Genomic DNA, 22,212 nt, shown 5'->3' with positions numbered 1-22,212 from the left:
GGATCGGGCTTATAACATCTTTATTCCAAAGTTAATTGTGTTAATTGTGCACAAGATCACTGGGAATGGGGGTTTAATACCTGCCTTTGAGGGCAGTGGGAGTTCTGCTAGTCAGCTGAAAAGGGCAGGAGATGAATGCAAACTTGCTTTCCTCTATCTTGGATTGGATGAGATGTGACTTGTTAGGGAAGTTTCTGTGGTTCCCAGCGTACCCAGAAACGCACGTCCCATTTCATTAACTCGTTTTCAAGTATAGAACTATTTTTTAAAACCAAGTCAAGCTGGACTTGTTTTCACGTACCCAACACTCACCGAAGCGTCACGCCCAGCCAGTGTCTAAAGGGAAGCCCTAACTAAAATGCAATTGTTACTCACTCCAGACAAACGAACTGCAGAAGAAGATAAAGGACAGAACCCAGAAGATGATGGCTCTCGTTGCAGAGCTATCCATGAAGCAAGCACTTGCCATCAGACTCCAGCAGGAAATGCGAGACAAGGAACAATTTTTGATGACTGTCTCATCAAGGATAGATCAAGGCCTTCCCCCTCCCAAAGAAACAGAAAACGAATGGTTGAAGATATTACGCAATGAGAAAATGCAAAAAGAAGCAGCTGAGGCCAGAGCTAAGGTAAGTTTTTGCCATACGTTGCAATGAGACCTTCAGCCCCGTCTTTCCACTGCTCCAGCTTGTTCTGACAGAGCCGTGCCAGCTCGCTGCGCAGCTCTTTGCTGCCAAGCACGGAGCTCCAGGAGTCAGTGGAGATGACGGTGCAGAGACCACTACCAAGGTGGCGCACGGTGGATTTGCGGAGCTTTAACTGCAGTCTGGCACAGCGCTTAGACCTGGGCATTGAATCTTCAGCAGAGAACACGTTACACTAAAAGGAAGACTTAACTTCAATTATTACAGTAATTTGTGTGACCGTGCTTTGGGGTGATGGGTGAGATGATAGCCATCGGCGGAGTATTGCTTTCCATTTGATTTCAGGGTAAAGCTGCAGAAGGTGGGGCATGGGGTTCAGGGAAAATAAGTTTAGAGTTTTCTACACACCAGATGCAGTGAACATCAGAGCAGAAGTAGCATGAAATCGCATTGCTGGGCAAGACACCGAGGGCAGGCAGGGCAGCATACCAAGTAGTGCTCCAAATTCTGCCCTGCTGGATGCCGTGCCTCCTTAGCTGAGACCACCAGCGACCCCTGAGCAGAGAGCGCCCAGAGAAGAGCGAGCAGTATGAAAATGCGATGCATACACTGAGGGGACTCTTGCTGATGGGAAATTAGCTCTGCTACATGAATGCTTTAGTTGATCACTCCAAGGGACTCTGAAAGGCGCACAAAGCTGGGAGAGCAATACACTGTGCATGCACTTACAGAACTTGAAGTCACGCAGAAGTGCTGCAGTAAAACTGGTTTAGAATAAGAAACGTGTGTGTCACTGCCACTTCTCCATGCCATGACTCAGTTTCCTTTCAGTGCTGTGGACACAAGCTCACGGCAGTAACTGTATTCAGGGACAGCTGCTGTCAGCGCAAATACAGCCATGTTCTGAAGCATCAGAACAACTATCCCATTCCTGAGATGTTCTGTGCACGCTCATTACAATTTTTATAACAAAACCGTTACAGGCTCAAACTGTACACTATTTAAAAGGACAAACTCACATCTACATGGCCAATAACTCGCACTTTCCTTTCAATGAACACTTAATACTCTGGGTTTCCTGATTCGCTAAGGATTAGACTAACGGCGTTTCCTTTGTTAGGCACTCTGTTCCTTGGCTCAGGAGAGTACCAGAGTTTTAAAGCGTATAATCACTATGTGATCAAAATGCGTTTCTTTCACAGCGTGCTGCAGAAGAGGAACAAGCTGCGGTGCCCGGCTGTGTCCGCATGACAGCTGAACAACGCCCAGCCGCCTACGTCCCAGACGCTGAACACAGCCTCCCGCTGCCACGGCCCTACGGCGCTCTGGCTCCTTTCAAACCAAGCGAACCTGGCTCAAATATGCGACATTTCAGAAAACCCATTGTAAAGCCAATTGAAATCTGAACAGATAGCACCTAAAAAGCAGGAGAGGCCGTTACCGGTTGCTGAATCTCAAGGGTCAATAGCATTTACACTGCACTGAAGGAATGTCCCTTAGTGTTTAGCCAAATTCCATACCGAAAACAAAGTAGTAGTTAATGCCAGAAGCACGGCTCAATAGTCAGTGACACAGGTTCCCTTCTCCTGGCTAGGAGGAGCCCGGTATCCCAAATGCAGTGCAGTATTTTAAAATGTTAAGAAAAATGAGTGATCACCACACTACGCTTATTTTTTTTTCCAGGTGAAGTTTTATTGCATCTGATTATATCTTATAATACATTTCATTAAAAAGAAAAGGCTAGAAAATCTTCTCTTGTTATTAATATAACACGAAGTTCCCACCGCTTACACAAGTACACCAACACGGCTTTCTGCAGCCTGGGATTGGAGTGGATGCTTGCCAGACAAATTTTAATTATATTGAGAAAAATATTCCTTCCCTCTATGCAGTTACTGAGAAAGCCACAACTCTTGCTCCACTGATGGCAATGATGAGGGAATGACCATGAGCGTGCCGAGTCGCTCCTGACAACTGGATTTTTTTGGATTTTTTTTGGATTTCACTGGTTAGGAACAGCAAGCATCAGTGGAAACTGCTCAGACAGAATATCGGAGGTCGCTATTGAAAAACTCCCAAATCTATCAGATTGTCAATGAGTTTCACCAGTTTAATAGCCTGAAACTTTGACAGAGTTGTTTTTAAATCCAATAAAAACTGCAGAAATCCTACGTGTCAGAACTTAAGGTCTTCTCTGCATAGCAAACCACTTTTTTAAATTAACGTCACAGTTCAGAACTTAAATAAAAGTTGAAAATTAAGGAAAAACAACCTCCATCATTTCTTTCTGAAGCTGAGGTTTGAAGTGTAACACTAAAAGTTGTAAGGAAAGAATTAAGTCAAACTCTGTCCAAGTCACCATTAAGGTAAATTTCTAAAGAACTTTTTTCTTATCCTGCATTGCTTACAATATATTATACATATCTTAAAGGAAACAAACCAAAACCCTGCCAGATGCGCTTTACGAAGATTGTATTTTGCACTAATTACACAACTGAATATATTAGAACCCGACTCCAACGGCAGCAGTACTGTAAGGGAACAGATGGCCTCCACAAGGAATGAATACGTCACTACCGATGCATTATATACAGAGACTGAGTCATCGTTTGTTATTCTTACCTATTTTACATAAACACACCAAGAAATCCTTTTATTAATCCAAATGAGTAAACAGTTACCCATTTCTTGTTACTGTACAATACAACTGCTCTACCTTTTTCAGGATTGTCTACCTTGTTAAAATAATTGACATGAATACCAATTTTCACAGCCTGTTTTGACCGCCGCTGTAGTTTCACTTATTTGACTACTTCACCATGAGACAATGAAACCACAGATATATTTCATTGGAAACCTGGGGTTCTGCCAGATGAATTTCTCTAGGATTTATCTAGAAGTCAGTGATTTCAGCCTTAATACGTTGCACCAAATGATATTTTGAGTAGCTTATGTCAGTAATGGTGGCTACACAAAACTACAGATTATTTGGCAAACAACATGACGTTTAAGTTTAAAACAAACACAAAAGAAGTTGGTTGCACACTTCTGTGTGAGTACATTTATGTAAGAGTACCGCAGTCAGCTGTCTTCAACAGCATGTTATTTCAGGAATATTTGAGGCCCAAAAGCGTCATAGTGTGTTTGAGTGCTGTTTCCTCTACAAATCTTACGTTAACATGACCTTGTTTTTCATATGGATGCACACCTAGAAGAACATTGTCAGAAAGTCAGCATTTACAAAATCCTAAGTGTCCTGGGACACTCAGTCCTGCAGTCTGTTAAACACCTTCACCTCCAATACCGAAAGACAAGGCAACAGATGCAACTGTGTTTCCATTTACGCAAAATACCTACAGCTTTCAGTGGAGTCATTTGGGTGCTCACCCATGGCAGAAGCTTTCCTGTTAGTGGGATACAGGGAAACGACAGGCCACCTCTGGAGGCCGCTAGGGATTTCCGTACTAATTCTACACTGGAGATCCAAAACAAGATTTAAGCACAGCGGCTATGTTTGTGCCAGCACATAAAATGTACCAGGGCACATTCTCATATGTTTGTATATGGTTTCACTCTTTTTCCTCCCCAAATGGGATGATATCCACACACGGACAATCCTGTTTTAGCCTTCAGGTCCTTATCCTGACCGTATTTTGTTTATTAGTAAAGGCATAGCCAGTAATGCTAAAAAGTATGCTTCCCTTAACGCACCTTCCTTTTTCAGTGGAATTCAAATCTTCAGATGCTTGGGTTCACTGTAAGAAGCGAGTGCCCTAACCAATTTGAATTTCATTTCAAAAAATGGAACAGCATTGAAATAAAAAAAAAATGCCCGTTACTTCAGAGCACCTCCTAACCTAGCGATCTGGGTACTCTTTTCTGAGGTGGAAGATCTGATTTTGGTTGCCTCTTAGCCACCATACTGTATAAATAAGGAATGAGCCCTTCTCCCCATTTGAACACAGAATAGCAGCTACCACCACGCTGTACATGAACCATGGTTCACTACATGTGCTGAAAAATGCAAGTTTGCCAACTGGATTCAACACACAGAGGACTGGGATGAAAGCATAAGCGGTGAAGCAGCCCCCTGACAATTCCCATCAGCAGAAAGATGACCAAGACCTACATGTTCAGACATCACCGGAGTTTTAGAACTCGGTTATGTCAACATAGTCAGGATATGGCTGAGTGTGAGCACCAAAAGGCAACAACTACTGGTCTTCCGAAGTACAGAATTGACATTACCTTGATTCTCTATCTCTGCCAGCATATTAGTCAGGTAGTTAAGTGGCAAAAACTCTACGGGGACTGAGGGTCTCTCAGGGATAGGCCTGCTACACTGCAAGGGAGAACACTTCAGGTTAGTTCACAAAGTCACACCGTGCCCAGTTTCAGTGTTACCTTTAGTGTGTTATGGTCTACAGAAAGGTCAGGAATCTCAACACTGTCAAAGCAAAAGATAAAAAAAAAAATGGCCTACTTGCTCTTACCTGCCTGTTCCCCAGCTTCTCAAGCAAAAGTTTCACATATTTCCGTGCAATGAAATTAGTATTTATTGGATGATTCCAAAACTGGCGGACCTTTTGACCAAGAGCCTAGTAAGCAAAAAACAAAAACCAAAAACCTGAGAACATAAACACAGGACAGTGGAAACTTTGGAGGTGGAAAAGGAGGGAAAAAAAGGGAAACAAAATCCAGGCTGTAACACAGACTGCTTTCCTTTCACGCACTGATGACAGAAGCTAAGATGTCATCATTTTTAGCTACAGAGCCTTCCTTTCATAGCCAGTAACTAAGAGATTACAATACGCTCCCAAAACATGGGAAACAATCAAAACCTTGCCACTCAGTACCCACTGAGCTACTCAGTAAGTTTCTATCAATCAGTCTGTCCCATTACCTCTGCCCCACTCCGCACGTGTACTTAAATATTAATTGAGGCATAAAATGACCGTTTATCCTTCACTGTGACTCTTTGGTTTAGACCCATTCTTCTTCCAAAGAATAACACAGATGCCCCATTCCTCAATGCTCCGTTCAGAACAGGGCTTCTCTCAGGCTCAGTCTAAGGAACCTTACAAAAGCAGAATGCCGACAAGGAGAGAGACTGGGAACGCAGTTTGCATCCCATTATTTAGGACATCGTCCTGGGAATTGAGAACATTGATTCACATTCCCAAAGGCAAGAGAGATTCAAACCCAGATGTCCCAAAGCTTCCAATCCTAACCAGTAAGCAAACAAATACGAACACACTGTGAAATTAGCTCCACCTTCTGCTGTTTTCCCTATCTAGATCTTCCCCCCCCCCCATGCTTTCAGTGCTATTGCAATACAGACTACTGAAAGAGTTCATTTAGGAAACGCTGGACAGTTTCAATGGCGCTTAAATACTTGCTTCTGATGCAACTGAAGTCATCTAGTGAACGTAACTTGCTCAAAACAGTCCAAGTCACCCCAAAGTGTCCTTTTTGGCAAACAAACTATTCTCTGCATTTTTTCCCAAAGCTGTAAATAGATACAATAAGGCACTGAGTCTACTGTGCGTAACTAGCGGTACGTGTCCCCCAAAGCACTCGCAGCTCAGCCCCTCGCGTCCAAGCGCGGTCGGAATGGTGTTCCTCACCCACCAGGCTCGGGGCTGACAGCTCAGAGGCCCCGCGCTGACCCCGGCTCACCAACCCATGCCCAAAACAAGAGTCGGAGGACAAAGAACGTCCTGTGGCGTTCTCCTTCCCTACCCCTTCTCAGAACTGCTGCCAAATAAAGAAGCTCTTGTTAGAGGAAAACCAAAGCGGCACTTCTGGCCATTTGAACTATACATAACAGCCCATAATGAGCAAACAATAAACAACTTATGTTGAGAAAAGCCTGTTCTACAGCAAGGCAGTCCCCGAGGGGGGGATCCCTCTTCTCCTCTGCTCATGGAGATGTTGTGCTTCCTCTGCAGTACTGTGGTGTGCACCAAGAACAAAAGCGGAAAAGGAGAAGTTGATCTCCCATTCTGTCGGACCTTTTAATGGAGCATCAGTAATTAGTTCCAGCACGTGGCTAAACAAATCACCTTACCAATGGGCGAGGCTGGGAGATTTCACAGCAGGGAAGATCTCATGATTCAGTCCCCGCCACAGAGCTGTGATACGATCAGATTTTACAGCTTTTACCGTACCAGCTTTTGGACAAATTTGATAAAATGAATAAAACCAAATGCAGAGGTCGTAAGTGAGAAAGGCGTTTGTGAATGCTATAACACACACACACAAATAAATTCTCTTTAAACCCCATAAAACCATTATTGCTTTATGCAGATGAATACTCAACAGAACAGTGTCAGCGTTGTCTATTTGATCGCGGCAGGGTACTGGAGACACTCTAAAACATCACAGACAAATCTGTAATTTAAGTCGTCAGGGTACCCTACAGGACATGAGCAGCAGATGGAGAAATTGTGGAGGTTCAGGTTATATTTGTGCCCTATTTGAATCACAGCTAAGTCTCCCATTGGCTTGATCCTATGCACAGGGAGGAATTTCCTATTGATTCCAAAATCCAGGAAATGACATCCATGGTTATTAGTTACCTCGGGAAGCCTCATGACAATACTGAACTTCAGCTTTTCATTCTTCTCAGTGTTGTCCAGATCTACAAGGAAAGAAAAAAAAAAAACAACAAAAAAACCACCACTGTTAGTGGGAACCACATAACTAAAACTTTCAACTTTCACTTAAGACATTCTGAATAAATACCATCTCTGTAATGAAATGAAAATTTTAATTCTAAATAAGGGCTATTAGGAGTGTTAGTTATGTTTATACTGTTTATATAAATATTTTCTGTATATTTGTACTAACTTCACCATTTTATATAACAATTTATATAACAACTCAAACATGTTTTGACTAACTAGAACTCCCCATAACCCTAACTCCCACCTTTAGGTAACCTTATGATATAAGACATTCACAAGCTCAGTATTTACTACAAATATTGGGATGCTGGGTCAGGTAGGCTTTTTTTTTTTACTTATTTTGAATTTTTACTTCCTAGCACTGAGTTTCTAGCCATTTGCCAATCCCAGCACTAGGATTATCTTGTTCCAAACATAATTAAAGCAAAAGCTGAGGACCGGATAGCAGAGTAACTTCCTTACACATAGGTGTGCACTTTCACAGAGTCACAGAAATCCCCCAACAAATTCTATGATGATCTTTAGTATTCACTTTTCTAAGAAGTCCCAAGCAGAAAAATTATAAACTCAAATTCTTCCCAAACAGATATTTCTTTGCCTGTTATGGTAGGCTCAACCATATAGTCTGAGCCCTATTTTTCTCCTTTCAGCTGGGCAACATCATCAGCTACAGCCCTCACTGAAAAAGCACTCTGGGAGAAGAACTGAGTCTCCTGGGCAGTAAATCCTGTGTCTGAGTTTGACCGGCTGAAAGGACGTCGCTCCCAATTAGCTGGCTGGTAACAAATGAAACACATGAAACTCGCTGTACCTTTCAGCAGTTTCCTGACACATGTTTCTGTCAAATGCAAGACTCCATTATCAATATAGTGCAGGAGGGTGTGCAGCGGGAGACATCGAACACCAAGCCCCAAGTGCAGAGTGTGAAAACCTATGAAAGAGAAACAAACTTCTTTGGTACAACAATATATGCTTTTTTCTAAGTCTGTATTGGACACTGGCATTACTCTAGCTAAAGCCAACACTCTCCTTAACTTCTGACTGTTTCTAGTTGGTGAGGAAATCAGTTTATCAAAAGTCATGTAGTCTTATTTAGGCATTCTTTAAGTCCTCTCAAGTACAATCCTGTCAAAAAGAGGAAAGCCAAGGGGACTGAACACAGGCATTATAGTCATACACAGTCATTAAACATCTCCAAGCTGTTGCCTTATATCTGAATTGTGCTATTAATTTGTCTTATCTCCCTCTTTCCTCCCAATTAATCAAAAACTGAGGCCTCACCACCCTCAGCATGTGGCTGCCACCCACACACTCCCACAGGCAGCATTAAGACTGCAGTTTCTCACTTAACACCAGCCAGATGATGGCCTGGCATCACGTGACGCCATTACGTGGCAGCATTTGCGCCCACACAGCCTAAGTCTGAGGGACAACCTCATACCAAAAACAGTTTCAAAGACTGAAGACAGATCAGGAAATACAAACTAGAAAGATTCAAACAGAATCAGAAAGCATTAAGAATTTCAGAAGTCTTTCCCTAACAAAAATAAGCAAGTGCTTTGAAAAGACTCTAAGCGATTATGAGGAGCCCTAGGAAATTAAAGTCTACTATCAAGATCAGCTCTTCCATCAGGGCTGGAAGTAATCCTTTCAGGATAAAACTGAAAAATATTAGCAGGGCAACAGCATGAGAAAAAACACTCTTTTTTTTTTTGCTCCAGGATAGGATTTTCCCTTGTAGCCCATGATACTAAAGTCGGGCTGTCTAAGAAAAATATATAAATGAAAGAAGTCTAAATCTTAGTTCTGAGCTAAGACTGTGCCCAAACGTTCCACTGGGAGTTGAAAACAGAGAACTAAACCTCTGATTTCTTGTCTATATTTGTAGTAACTATTCAGTTTTGTTTCATTTCACTTGCACGTGTTTATGGAGGGTCTTCCCCTCTGTAACTGTCTTGAATAGATTTCAATACTGCCAAAGCTAACTTGAGACATGTGCTGCAACTAGTGCTCTTCTGGGAGGAATTCATAGCATTGCTCTCCTCACTTATGATAAAAACAGCAAAAAAATAGGACTTACCAGGAGGTAAAGGCATGCACATGCCATTTGCAGCTTCCAGAATCCGACTCATGATGTGGAACACTGCAAACTCTCCCGTACTTCCTCTCTCATCACTGTATTTAACAAAGTAGCAGCATATTAGGAACCCGAGATGCCCACACCCTCCTGGAGATACGGTCAACTTGTACTGCATGTGCGCTAAATGCATGCATTTTGGGTGAACTGCCGTGGGATGCTACCTTGTTTGCTCAGGTGTCTGTCTACAGCATTAGCTGTTCACCTAAATGTTGACACACGATGTCTCTGTGGTGTCCCCTTCCTCCTTCCCCCACTACTGCATATTTACAAGTCTCTCAGCAGTACCTGGTATCAACAGCAACAGGTGAAATATTTTGAGCGCTGGTATAAGCGATCTGGCTTTTACAGGTGTTCAACACCCACTACCCAGCTTGAGACCACTGTGAACTCAGCAACTTTGAACTCCAGCTGTAAAACTGCCTATATGGTTAATAGTCATGTTGGCTTAGAGAGGGCCATCAGGACCATTAAAAAGAGTACATGACACTCAGATTGACATTCCCAGTAGAGTAAGCACTGACGGTTCAAGCGAGTAGTATTGCTGAAGACCAAAATTATTATGCCCATATTTTAAAAGGTAGGCTGCAAACTTGCTCACAAGCAGAAGATGCAGGAATGAAGCTGGTATCTCCTCCAAACTTCTTTCATTATTCGATGTACCAGATTCAGCTAAAACAAAAAAGAAAAGACTGAATGTTTCTAGGAGCTTGTGTCCAACAGGCCCTCGACCTTCATTCATTTCACACACCAGTTCATGTTATAAACTTATCATGAGACTCCTACTAAGACTTCAGTATTTAGTCTTAGACTTTTTTTTCCCTAGGAGTTTAAAATGTAAAATTGATTAAAATTTGAATTGTAAATGAATTGCCCTATTCCAGAAGTTTGAAGTAAGTGATTCCAGCTCATCAAAGCATTGTGCAAAACATTCAGCATCTTCACACATCATGCTTCTTGGGGATCAGCTGATCTCATACTCTTGCATCTGATTCTCAAAGATCTGTTTGCCATGGAAGTAAAAACTGCATGTCCAAGCGGCTGAGCACTTGGCAAGAAAAGATCCCTAGGGCCCAGACAGAACTGGATGATGCTGAAGACAGTGGAATACTCAGTTTGCTGAAAAAAGCCTGCAGGAGGAATCACAAATCTAGTCCTGGCAAGGAGGAAAGACAAGACAAGCAAATGCATCTCCTCCTCCATTGAGTTTCCTTTTTGTGCACAGTGAAGTAGAACAATCTCTTGGCCCATATTGTTGCTTCTTTGTGCTCTCAGGCTGACCTCCAGTACAGACTGTCAGCACACAAAAGCCACAAGCCCTGTTCTCACTTGGACCTTCTGAGCTTCTGCAGCTGAAAGAGAGAAACCATGCATGAAAGAGCTGAAATAACTTCCTCTAGCCTGCCCCTCACAGTTGTCACGTGTAACCACTTCCATCTCTCAGTAACAGAAGCGAGACACTTCCTCTGCGCCTTTTATCTTTGGGCCTCAAAGTGCACGAATCCATCAGTCCCAGGAAACTCTCAGGAAACAACTCTGACTCCTGGTTTGCAGAGAGGTGTCATGAGAAGTTACAACCCCTTTTCCCCCAAGATAGCCAGAGTCCAGGAATCCTTTTCCCCACTCTCTTTTCTCCTCATAAGCTCTGCCCCCTCCAACCTCTAATTCATCACAGACTCTGAGCAAGAGAGAAACACGACACACAGGAAAGGTGCATATGCAAAGGCCAGAACAGGAATATTGGTCTTCAGTAATGCTCCTGAGTGCTCTCCTCTGTACCTTGGCCAAGGTACCTCCACAAGGTAGCACCTTTTCCCTCCACCACTCCATCCAGCCTTGCACAGCTACCCGACACAGAATAACCACCTAATACTTTCCATCTTCATACTTTCTGGATGCAGTGGAAAGCTCCAGTTTAATCCCTCTGGAGTACGGCAAGTTTTCTCCACTCGTTTTCCAGGAAATGAGTGATTTCCAGTTTTCAGAGAAGGGTCACAAGAACCGCACCTGCTTCCAGAATGACTTTCATCTCCGGCCAGCACACAGGGTGCAGCTAAGGCCTCTGCATCAGGAGCTACAGCTGGATCTGAAGATCAGTGTTGAGGTGAAGGGAAGCTTCTTACAAACTCCAGAATCACCTCTTATTATTTGTGCAAGTAAAATTGTTTTCATGGGTATGATACTCCAGAATCAATATTCTTTGCTTAACAATACAGCAAACTGTACAGCTTTCGCAGGGTATAGAAAGAGAACAACTTCTGAAGTCAATGTCAACCTCGCTATCACAACATACTTAAACCTTAAATACATGCATGCTTGTGACATGACACCCTCACCAACAGCACTACTCACTTTGGAGACCAGCAACAATGGACATAGAAAATACATACAGAAAGGGAAGCCACGTCTCGAACTTTTTTCGGTATATAACACACAGGACGTGCATGAGAGAAAGGAAACATTATCTATTTTATAGAGGGAGTGCAGGCAGCTTCCTCACCAAGGCTAGCAGCACGTCCCTGGGGGAACCAAGTTAAGAGCTAAACCCATACCTTCACGGCAAAACCATTTCTCATTTAGTAACAAAGACATACCACATGAGGTTTTTCTGGGCAAGTATCAGAAGCCATTTCCCTTAGAGTGTTCTAAACTAGCAGGAGAAAACATGATCCACAGTGAGACAGTGCATGCAGTGGGGCCTAGGCTGACATTTGCAAAGCACCTTGCTGTCTTCAAACATCTACATTTCCAGGCAAAGGTGCTGAGTAGACTGAAGTTGCACTAAAGTCATTTGGAACTAAAGTGCTCAGCTCCTGTGGCTGTTTGTACAAGACAGACCTGAAAGCAGCCGAAGAAAAGAATCAGGAGCAAAGGACAAAAGGGAGTAAGACCGGGTCTTGCTGTCTTCCAGATTCCCCCCTGCGCAGGCAATAGGAGGCAGTCCTCCTTCTGAGGAAACTCAGATCCAAATGGTGTCTGTCTGCTATTCCTCCGCAGTTGAGACCACATCAGATGATAGCTAGCCACAGGCATCAGCCAAAAAGGTGCAGCCACAGCAGCAACTTTCAGAGAAATGTCAACAGTTTATTTTGGTCTGTCTCCTTCTTGTGCCACAGGCTGGCTGTTCACTCTGCCTCCTCTTCCACTTGCTGTCAGGGCAGCAAATGTCACGCTGCTTCCATAAGTTATTTCCCCCCTTCCCTGCCCTGCTGAAATGAAAAGAATGAAAGATACAGAGTAAAGCTAAGATAAAGAGCTTGCAGGGGAGAGAGAACATGGACATGCAAACAATTACTGCAGGCTAGGTTGCACGTGAACTGGTAACCAGCCGTACTCAGGCTCCGCAGACCTCCTTGGCAAACAAGGGAATTCCCACTGAGGCATTTCATTCACACTTCCCCAGGTTACTTCTCTGTATACAAATACACACAGTTCTCTGACAGCAACCAGCCACTACTCTACTGTTTTATGAGAAACTGTTAATGCTCCCATGTCTTGGCTACTTCAACTTCAGCTGCAATTGATTTATACAGTGGCTACACATGACGGAGCCCTTTTCTCAGCCACTCCTTTGCTTCTGAATGTAATAAAAAATATTTTAAGAAAGCAGACAAGCAAATAATTTCAAGTATTTTCCTGCTTCATTAGTTTCAGTAGCTCAGATACATGCTGCTGATGCTACAGAAAACTGTTGGAAGAATCAAACCAGCTCATTCCCCTGAAGAACTTCCAAACATTTAGGATATAGAAAGGTTTAAGAGTTTCTGACTAGATTGAGGGGAAACCCAAGCCTAACAACGAAATAATTTCTAAAGATTACTAAACAGCACCTAAGATGCACCAGCCAAAGGGCAGAAGCAATTTTGAGAGACATATTATCTTTGTTTATAGTAGTTTTTCCAAGAATGAGAAGTCTGTGAATTGAGTTGACAGAATTCTTGCTTTTAGTGACGTTATAAAAAAAATTCCTAAGAGCCAAGAGTTTGCTGATGGGGAGGGCTGAGATTTGTTTTGGCTGTAAGATTTAGTCTACAATAATTTCATCTTGCAGATCAAGGCTGCGTAGGTGTTTTAATATTTTTTTAATCTTAATTTATATTAAGAATGAAGAAATGATAACTGGAAAATGAATGAAAGGAGAACAAACATTCCACTTTCTTCTTTCAGCACTGTTTTCGGGTACAAAGCTTTGGTTTACACCGTACTCTTTCTATTTTAATCAGTCACTAATTTTTCTTTCCTTCCTATAAAGATACAGAAAACCAGACTGCTGATTACCAGTAAAACAACTTGTCAAGCTATAGAGCGAGGCCTGAATAGAAAAGTCAGTAACCTCAGTGGAAGCTGCAGCGGTTCAGAGAACATTGTAACGTCGACAGCAGAACCGATTTGCACAGGACTTCAGAAAAGATGCAGGCACCTGTAGCCTCAAGAAAGTTTCCTGAAATTTCCATCCCTAGGAAACAGCACTGTGGGGAGTTTCTGCTGAATTGGGTGACAGGGCTAGCACAAAGACAAAGAACATGATTTACTAGTTGCCATGTGAGCTCTTGTGGACTCCGTATTCTGCACTTAAAGGATTTGATGTCGAGAGACAAAACTACGTACAATTTCTATGCACAATAGTCACAGTTTTTACAACTTATTTTTTTAAATTTTCCTTAAGAGGATGAAAGACAGAAAATTAAGAATTTGGAAAGCAAGTTTTCACTGTAGTTTATATGGATTTCTTCAGGCAAAACTCTGTCTCCTGTTACACTCACAAAAAGTCCATCAAAGTCAGTATGTAGGAGTAGTGATGATTTACTCTCATGCCATATCGGAGAGAAACCTTTTTTTCTTAATCTGTATTTCCCCTGATGGCACTTTCATTATTCAAAACATGCAGCAATGTACTCTACAGGAAACAAAATAGATCTAAAGACCATTCTTTCAACTTTCAGGATGAGTTCACATTTTCACTTCTGGGAGTAGACCATATGTGCATAAGCTGTAAAGGGAACTGTTTCTTCTGTATTCTGAGTAACCAATACAACTCTTCTTAATATTATTTAAGTATTATTATGTCCTTTATCAATGTAAACAATATTAAGCAGCAAAATACTGTTAAACATCTTAAAAATTACCTCCTCCCACCAAACATATGCTATATACACGCAATACACACCCAAGACCCTCCCCTCCAACAAATATATGCTTACTCACAATAGTGACTATGAAATCAAACTAACCAGGTTTGCGACGTAATCCAAAACTATTTGGTCAATCTTCTTTTTTCCTACATACTGTAGATGTCTCATAAGGTGATCCTTTAGCTGAGCAACCATCTAGAAAAAAAAGCCAACAATTCAGCGTCTGCATGGCATCTTCAAAAAGATGCAAAAGCTCCACCAAGTGCAAGGCCTGATCAATACAAATTAGCACAACAAAACTTTCCCCTTTACGAAACTCGAGTTCCAGCGTGAGATCCCAAGCTACCATACAAGCTTGCCGAATTCAAAAGGAGATCTGAATATTCAAAATGGTTACTTGGTGCAAATTCAGCAAAATGAGTGCTAAATTAAACTTTCAATGACATTGAATAGAAAAAGCTTACAGTTCTTGCATCTCTCTGGGTTAAGCCAAGTGAACAGGGTGAAAGAAGGGTTTTAATATGAACATTGAATCCTGAGAATATAAGTATTTATTACATACAAATAAACCTGAGGGATTTTATGGTAGAGAAAACTAGCACAAGTACAGTTTGTGGTAGTAGCCAAGAACCTGAGAACCTGAGTGACTAATGGTAACTTTAGATTAAACATTAATTGTAAACTCTTTAAAAATCAGAGGTTCGTTACCATACAGTCCATGCCACTCCCCACCCTCTCCTTTCTGAAATATTCTCTGACCTCACATTAGCTTCCAGTTGCAACTCAAGTCCATGCCGGTTCTTTGCTGAGAATCACTATGGAGTGTTATTTGTTTCAAAGCTCAGGGAAAAACTGAGGCAAATAAAATCTCTGTCTCAAGCAGTTTACAAGTAGATTAATCTCAATGTGTCAGGACAGCAATACAGGTATTAGGAAAGCATAGACAAAGGAGAGCAGTGGCCTGCTTTTTGGATTTGTCTGAATAAACTGCAGGGAAGAAATGTAGAGAAGCTTCAGAGAACGAGGCAGAACTTGGAAACAAGGGGACAAGACTGCAAAGAATGAAAATTTGCCTTAGATTTGGACCGACAGGACAGCGTTGATATGCTCTTCACAGATGCAGTGCTCAGACCTTCCAGTGCACACTGAAGAGTTTTATTTGGTTATAATAGTAAAAGAACAAGAGAGAAATGAAGATGTGTATTCAGACAGAGGGAGGACAGGTAGGGATTTGAGATAGGATTTATTACCCAGTAGCATAAGGATGGTAGATCCTTTGGGGAGATCATCAATGAAAACAGTGCAAAAGGAGAAGGGACCTCAGAATAGCCATAGCAGTCCCAGGAGTGAGGCAGAAGGAAAAGGAGACTGTAAAAAAGGTGTTCAATTGAGGAGCAAGATCTGTGATCTTTAAGGGAAACAGTGGATGGGGAATTCACCTATACATGTTTTAAGGATGTAGAGTAGCCCAAAAATAACTGTCAGATTAAGATGAACTCCAGGAGGATGGAATAACAGTTTCTAGCCAAAGAAAGGGTATAAGCAAAAAAACAGATAGCTTGCAAAAAGCAAAAAGTTGTATGCAAAAAGCATTTTGACAAATCAACTTTTCATTGCTGTTTTTCCCTGATGTCTTATGATATCATGACTATGAACTCTAAAACTTAGGAAACACCATGTTTGTCCCATAGCTACTTCGAGTGAGCTTCTGCTTAGCACTGGAACTTATAAGCTTACTCTTTACATTTGTTGAGGTTATGCGTCCTCTAGTGCACACTGTGACAAAAGCACATACCAGTCCCATTAGTAATTGCTGCTGATAATCTTCCTCTTGAAAGAGAGGTACTAGCCTTTCCTCTGAAATAAACAGAGCAAGAATCATTCAAGGACATGACGCTATAGAAATACTACAAGACTTCAACCAGCTTCGAAAGTACTTAGAAACATACACAAACAGAAGTTGTGGTTTGATCTACTCACCTACAGAACTAAGATAGTGAAGAATCAAGGACTGTGTAAGAGAGAACTGAGGAATGGAAAATAACCCTGTATCTGCCACCTTCTCCCTCAAGTGCTTAACATTGAGCATAGAGGAACACAAGCCTGTCACACCACTTTACGCTTTATTTGCCTTACTGTTTTCTTTGATATTTAAGGGAGAGTTATCACAGCATGGTGATTCAGTAGAGCAAAGAGGCTCAGAGAACCTTCTGGTAACACCAGTGCAAATACATATGCTATTTAGAACTTGCCATTTACAAACAAACAAGCTAAACCAGCTACATACATTTTCCAAGGAAATCTCTAGACACAAAGTAAACACTCCACAGAATCACCTCCCACTTTCCTGGTTCTCTCCCATGATCTAGCTGCTTCTGTTATTCAGATTTGCAGACCACTATGTAAAAGAACACAACTTTTCTAACCAAATGGAGGGAGGTTATCTACTGAAATTTAATACCCTGTATTTCCTAATCAGTGCTTCCTGTCTACTAACACAGGAAGAAAAAACAATCTCCTCTTCCATCATGTAGCATAAAATCAAGTCAACATTTTACAGATCCAAGTGCTAAATTTTTACAAAGTTCTTTCCAGCCATCTTTGCTCTCCTTGAAATATATTTACTGCACCACTTAGCAGCACAAAGACCTGTGTTGCTTTATTTTAAAGGACCTGAAGAAAAATCTACAGGGAAGATACACTACACTGATGCTTGTTACCGGCTGGCAGCTATCTAGAAATTCTCTAGTAACAGTTAAACATCTGACTTCTTTATCAATAAGCACCTTTGGAAAACATGAACTTGAGGCTAACAAAATTGATACAAGGTCCCTCAAAGTCAGAGCCCATAGCAATAACCAGCAGTGGCGCGGATGACCTGTGTTAGGGCCTGGAAATGAACGCACTGAAAATTCTTCATAATAAAAGGAGCGAGCAGCACTTAGATCAGTATCATTTCACAGCACACGGTGGCAGGGCACATAGAAGGCACTAATGGTGAACAGCAGGAACATAATTTACTACTAAATTCAGTTTTACTTATTTGTGCCAGGGGAACTGAGCATCACAAAATCCCAAGTGTTCCTGGCCTGGGGAAATTCATTACGCATCTGCTTTCTCTACTCCGTGATCTTTCACCAGCCATAATCTCCTACTGTACGCAAGTTCTAGAGCTGCAAAGGCAGCTATAAGCAGACAAGACTCAGCAGTAACATGGCGTCACTGATACTCTGCTCCAGGAGAAAAATCCTGAAGAAGAAATCCTTAGGCAGACAAAGATTTACTGCTTATGTTGTTAGATCCAATACAAAGTAGAAACTATTTTCAAAGGTTTCCTAGTCAGTATATGATCCTACCACCACTATCAGAGTGAAAGTTTTCCTCTAGTCTAATAACCGCTCATCTTAATGCCTCGAACTCTTCAGTGCTGAAAACACACACAGCAATTTATTTTTAGCCAACAGCAGCTAGACGGAAATATTCTAATAAACCTTACAGCGGAAGCCTACATCAAGACAAGTTTTACTTACCAGAGTCCCAAGTGTCCAGATGAGAAAGTACCCTGGGGTTTGAAACAAAAATCAAGCTTGTTTCATATGCATTACTCTAAAGTATTTCATAAGGACATTAAAAAGCTCAAATGACCCTTTGATCTTTCAAAGACAGCTAAAGAAATCCAAGAACTGTACACGTGAGTACATTTAGTAAAGATATGAAATAGCGTTAAAAAAAATTCTGTGTCTCGGTTGCATTAGAATAACTCTTCGTGTCTACCATAAATTCCCCAGCTCTAGAGGCCTGGATATTTCAGATCACACTGTAGTGATTATAAGGATTCCAATAATTGATTTTCAGCTGGATAATCTTCTTTAAATTAAGATATCTAGTCAGACATCTAATCAACTATTGAAATGGCACATTAAATCCTTCAACATACTTCAAAAAAATAAGAAAGGATAAATACAATAGAAAATGGTACCTACTTTTTGGCATTTTCAAAAATATTTCTCAAATACGCTGTGGTTCTTCTCTCCTCTCTCTGGTTGGTAAACAAACAAAAATCCCCAAATGAACAAACTAGGCGGCCAAATTAAAATACTCCCTTATAAAATGCAGATAAGAAATGAAGCTGGTTTTCTCTTTGAATGGAAATAATGCACAGTGGAGCTTCAACCCCACCTTCCAACTACCCATGCTCATAGGCACTCACGCATCTAACCTACATGACAATACAGGTACGTGCAAGCTCTGCTTTTGTTTAGTTTCTAGTATTATTTTAACAGAGTAAGACTTACAGGCAAACACCTTATAAGTAAAATGACTGCAAGTCTTCGCACTTCCCATAATCAGATTCCCATTTCTTTATCCCCAAAATAAAAAAAAGCTAACTCTTCCATGTTTGGCTTTAAACCATCCACTTCAGAGGCAGCTCTGGAGACTGACTGAAAGTGCATGCATATTTACCTCTTCTGAAAGGTTACGCCATTCCCTCCTGAGCACGTTATTGTGGTAATGCAAGTGCGGCTCTGCATATTTCACACTCTCCAAGTTTGAGTTGAGTTTCTCCCAGAAGCCTTTGGAGTTTTGGAACTGCAAAGTATTGCAGGGAAAGCATGAATAACAGGCTGCACTCTTAAAGAAATACCTAATCACCCTCCCACTAAGTGATTGGAAAGAACTGTGATTCATGTAGATTCATAACAATCTAAGTGAAAAAAGTTAAACAAAAGCAGTTACACTATTTTTTCCAGTACTTTAAATTTCCTTGATTTGATGGCAGGGGTAGCACTTACTTAAATGTGAGGTCAAGATTTGGTGCCTGTAATGCAGATACTTTGCCACCTTAGGATCCTTTTAAGTCACTGGGAAGAAATGAGTACTTCTAGGTCATAATTCATCTGACCTATTTCAGATGTTTGGGATGGGATGGGAGGAACTGCACCACAGACTACACTGGCCATATTGTCTAGACTTCCGCTGGCTGTAAAAGGAGCCTTAGGCAACTGACTTATATGTAAATGTTTACATTTGGTCAAATAAATCCCATTCTGGGCTTCTAGGAGTTCCAAATAGAGGAACACCATAATGACCCCAGCACAGCTGCAGGCTGCCGCTATTTTCAAGCTCCATTAATACTTACATTGCAAACATCCATTTGCCAACTTCAAGTAACAGTGCCTCATCCCAGAAAAGAAACAAAATCCAATCATTTCCATAGCAATTCTAAAGCCTTTGACTAATACTGAAATTAATTTAAACTCAGCTGTGAACAGACAGGAGGGAAACACCCCCACACACACACACACACACTGGTTTCCTGAGCTAGTTCTTGGACTAGGTATAAAGATTTGAAGCCACTGTTTATAAAAGGGGAGTGATGTGATCATTGCTGAGGAAGAGATGAGATTAAGGCAATTCTTTTTGGCAGTTTTAAAAAACAAGAGATGGTACTAGCTGTTCTTGCCCCTCTTTATACACATTTACATTTCCATACAGACACTAGTGACATTTGAAGGAAGAGAAGTTTGAGTTCACAATATTCCTCCGTCTTGCATGAACATGTTGGATTTTGCTCTCTCTCCCCTACTTTTTCTACAACGAAAATAACTTTAGAAAAAAACATCAGAAGCCTTTAAAACCACTTCCTACTATAAACTACAATTTGCCAAGGAAAATAAATTGCAGAGACTCAATCCTGCCAGCCACTTCCCTGTTGCTGCCAGTGCCGATTGTCACTTTATTGTTGTAGCTGCAGCAGAGAAAAATAAATCTCCTTTTTGCTTCATGTTAGTTATATTTAGCAGCTGGGAACTAGGAGCGCATAAGGCACCATATGTTCACCCTGCTGGAGCTAACTAACAAGATCTACAACCTACTACTGCAGTATGTTGCCTAAATGTTACCAGTATGAAATCAGAGAAATACCAAGAATATAGTGTAAGGGTATCATCTAGTGACCAATTTATGCAACTGCGATAGCACCACCACTGCAAAACTGCATTCAGGCCACACTGGATTTTGTTTGATGTGTGGCAGGGGGAAAGCAAGCCAGCAAGTTTCTTTCGTACACTGAGTCTGTCACAGGAAGCGGTAGACTTCAGAATTAAAAGCAGACACCACTGAAAACCTGCACTGTATTAGTCCTCATTAAAAAGTTTAAAATAAGGGATTATTTTAATTAAATCTGTTATTTCTTGAGGATCATCAGGGCAAGGACTAGGAAGAGAAGGCTTCTTCATCTTAGGTGGTGTTCATTTTGCAGACATTTCTGGAGTCAGGAATTAATACCTAAGCATGAGCACCTGAAAGACATTGTACTACCAGAAGTCAAAGCAAGTCCTTACCAGGTTGTAATCCATGAAAAGCTCTCGTGGAGCCTTTCATAAGTAGTGTTGTTTTAACTGAAGACAAAGAGAGCTCTCTGCTATACCCCTCTGAAAGGATGCAGGGTGCCAATGACCTTTAAGAGGTGCATGTGCTCTCCCTAGGAACTGTAGTGCTACATCTCCCCAGCAGTGAAGGTATTCAGAGAGCCGTGTAACTAACTATGTAGCTGCACAGGCTACTCCTTAAAACATCACTCTTCACCCCAGTGGCTCAGCACAGCATGATGGAGAGGCCGCCTTTTCCCGTGCTGATCTAACAACTGCTTGCACTACACATCTTCGCTCTTCTCCTGGACCTCCTCCTGTTTTCTTCCCTTATTCCTCCTGCCCCTTCCTCCTCCCCTTCTGATCAAGGCTATTCGCACCCTTTCAAGTTTGGCTTCTGTGTTTAAAAAGGGGGGCGGGGGAACAGACTCTTATTTATTAAGGTCCTTATGTAAAGCTTTTTTGACAATCAGACTCTGACTGTTCCCCCTTTCTCACACACTGTCTCAATATCTCTCGCTGAACGGGAATTTAGTGATACAAATACACCTGTTACCCAAATAGCACAATTTTTTTGTGAATATGCGCATAGCCCTCCCGAAGGCTCTCAACAATTCATGGGCTTGAGAACTCCAAAAAGCTTCTCAAAGCAACAATTCACCATTGTTTCTGTGAAATGGCATAAAATCTTTGCAAAAGAAATACTACTTACAGGAGCAGATTTGTCACCAGGGTCTGACTTGCGATGCCAACAACACACACCAACTGAAACCCCAACAACTGACCGGCTGAACTCGAGCTATGGTGGGTTTGTGTCACTGGTGTGGTGCAAAGCAGCCAAAGCACTAAACCTTACCCTGTGTATTATCATCTTTGTCCTCACTCAAAAGTCAGAGCAATCTGCAGTCAAAAGTAGCAGGAAATATTTGTCTTTAGTTCAACTCTGACCTTTTCAATCTGTTTAGGTTTCAGACAGAAATAGGAAATGAGTTCCACAATCAGGAAGTATAGCTGCTAAAGGCATTTGCCCCCAGGGGCTTGAGGTTCAATCTCAGACAAATTAAAGGCCTGCTAACTCTGACCTCAGTGAGTTACAGGGATTATCTAGCAACAAATTTTCTCAAGATCTGATTTTCCCAGGTGTCCCAGCTCTCAAGGCAGCCTTCCCAAGCAAAGCATGCAAAGCCCCATTCCCTGACAGCAGTCACGTGAATCTGTCGCAGCACAGCTGTAATGCAG

General features: G+C 41.7%; 2 protein-coding genes across 6 annotated transcripts in view; one reads left to right on the top strand and one right to left on the bottom strand.

Moving 5' to 3' along the window:
• CCDC146 (coiled-coil domain containing 146) overlaps nucleotides 1-3,655 on the top strand; it is a 76,419-nt gene extending 72,764 nt beyond the window's left edge. The window contains exons 20-21 of the mRNA XM_087768006.1: nucleotides 381-629; nucleotides 1,847-3,655. Of these exons, the coding sequence (XP_087624132.1) occupies nucleotides 381-629; nucleotides 1,847-2,050 (453 nt within the window). The 3' untranslated portion in view covers nucleotides 2,051-3,655. The remainder of the gene's footprint in view (nucleotides 1-380; nucleotides 630-1,846) is intronic.
• GSAP (gamma-secretase activating protein) overlaps nucleotides 3,100-22,212 on the bottom strand; it is a 47,169-nt gene continuing 28,056 nt past the window's right edge. For 4 of the 5 annotated variants that reach the window (XM_087768000.1, XM_087768004.1, XM_087768002.1 and 1 more), the window contains 12 exons: nucleotides 19,067-19,192; nucleotides 18,586-18,641; nucleotides 18,133-18,164; nucleotides 16,398-16,459; nucleotides 14,702-14,797; nucleotides 10,072-10,142; nucleotides 9,414-9,508; nucleotides 8,145-8,264; nucleotides 7,226-7,287; nucleotides 5,138-5,242; nucleotides 4,893-4,986; nucleotides 3,100-3,852 (listed from right to left, as the gene is read on the bottom strand). In XM_087768000.1, coding sequence (XP_087624126.1) covers nucleotides 3,752-3,852; nucleotides 4,893-4,986; nucleotides 5,138-5,242; nucleotides 7,226-7,287; nucleotides 8,145-8,264; nucleotides 9,414-9,508; nucleotides 10,072-10,142; nucleotides 14,702-14,797; nucleotides 16,398-16,459; nucleotides 18,133-18,164; nucleotides 18,586-18,641; nucleotides 19,067-19,192 — 1,020 coding nt within the window. In that variant the 3' untranslated portion in view covers nucleotides 3,100-3,751. The remainder of the gene's footprint in view (nucleotides 3,853-4,892; nucleotides 4,987-5,137; nucleotides 5,243-7,225; nucleotides 7,288-8,144; nucleotides 8,265-9,413; nucleotides 9,509-10,071; nucleotides 10,143-14,701; nucleotides 14,798-16,397; nucleotides 16,460-18,132; nucleotides 18,165-18,585; nucleotides 18,642-19,066; nucleotides 19,193-22,212) is intronic. The other variant, XM_087768003.1, reaches the window with a different exon arrangement.

The sequence above is a fragment of the Nipponia nippon genome, unplaced genomic scaffold (assembly GCF_047370975.1).
Source record: "Nipponia nippon isolate SJK-2023a ecotype South Korea unplaced genomic scaffold, ASM4737097v1 scaffold_3, whole genome shotgun sequence".
Taxonomy (NCBI): Eukaryota; Metazoa; Chordata; class Aves; order Pelecaniformes; family Threskiornithidae; genus Nipponia; species Nipponia nippon.
This window is presented reverse-complemented; position numbering and strand designations above follow the sequence as displayed.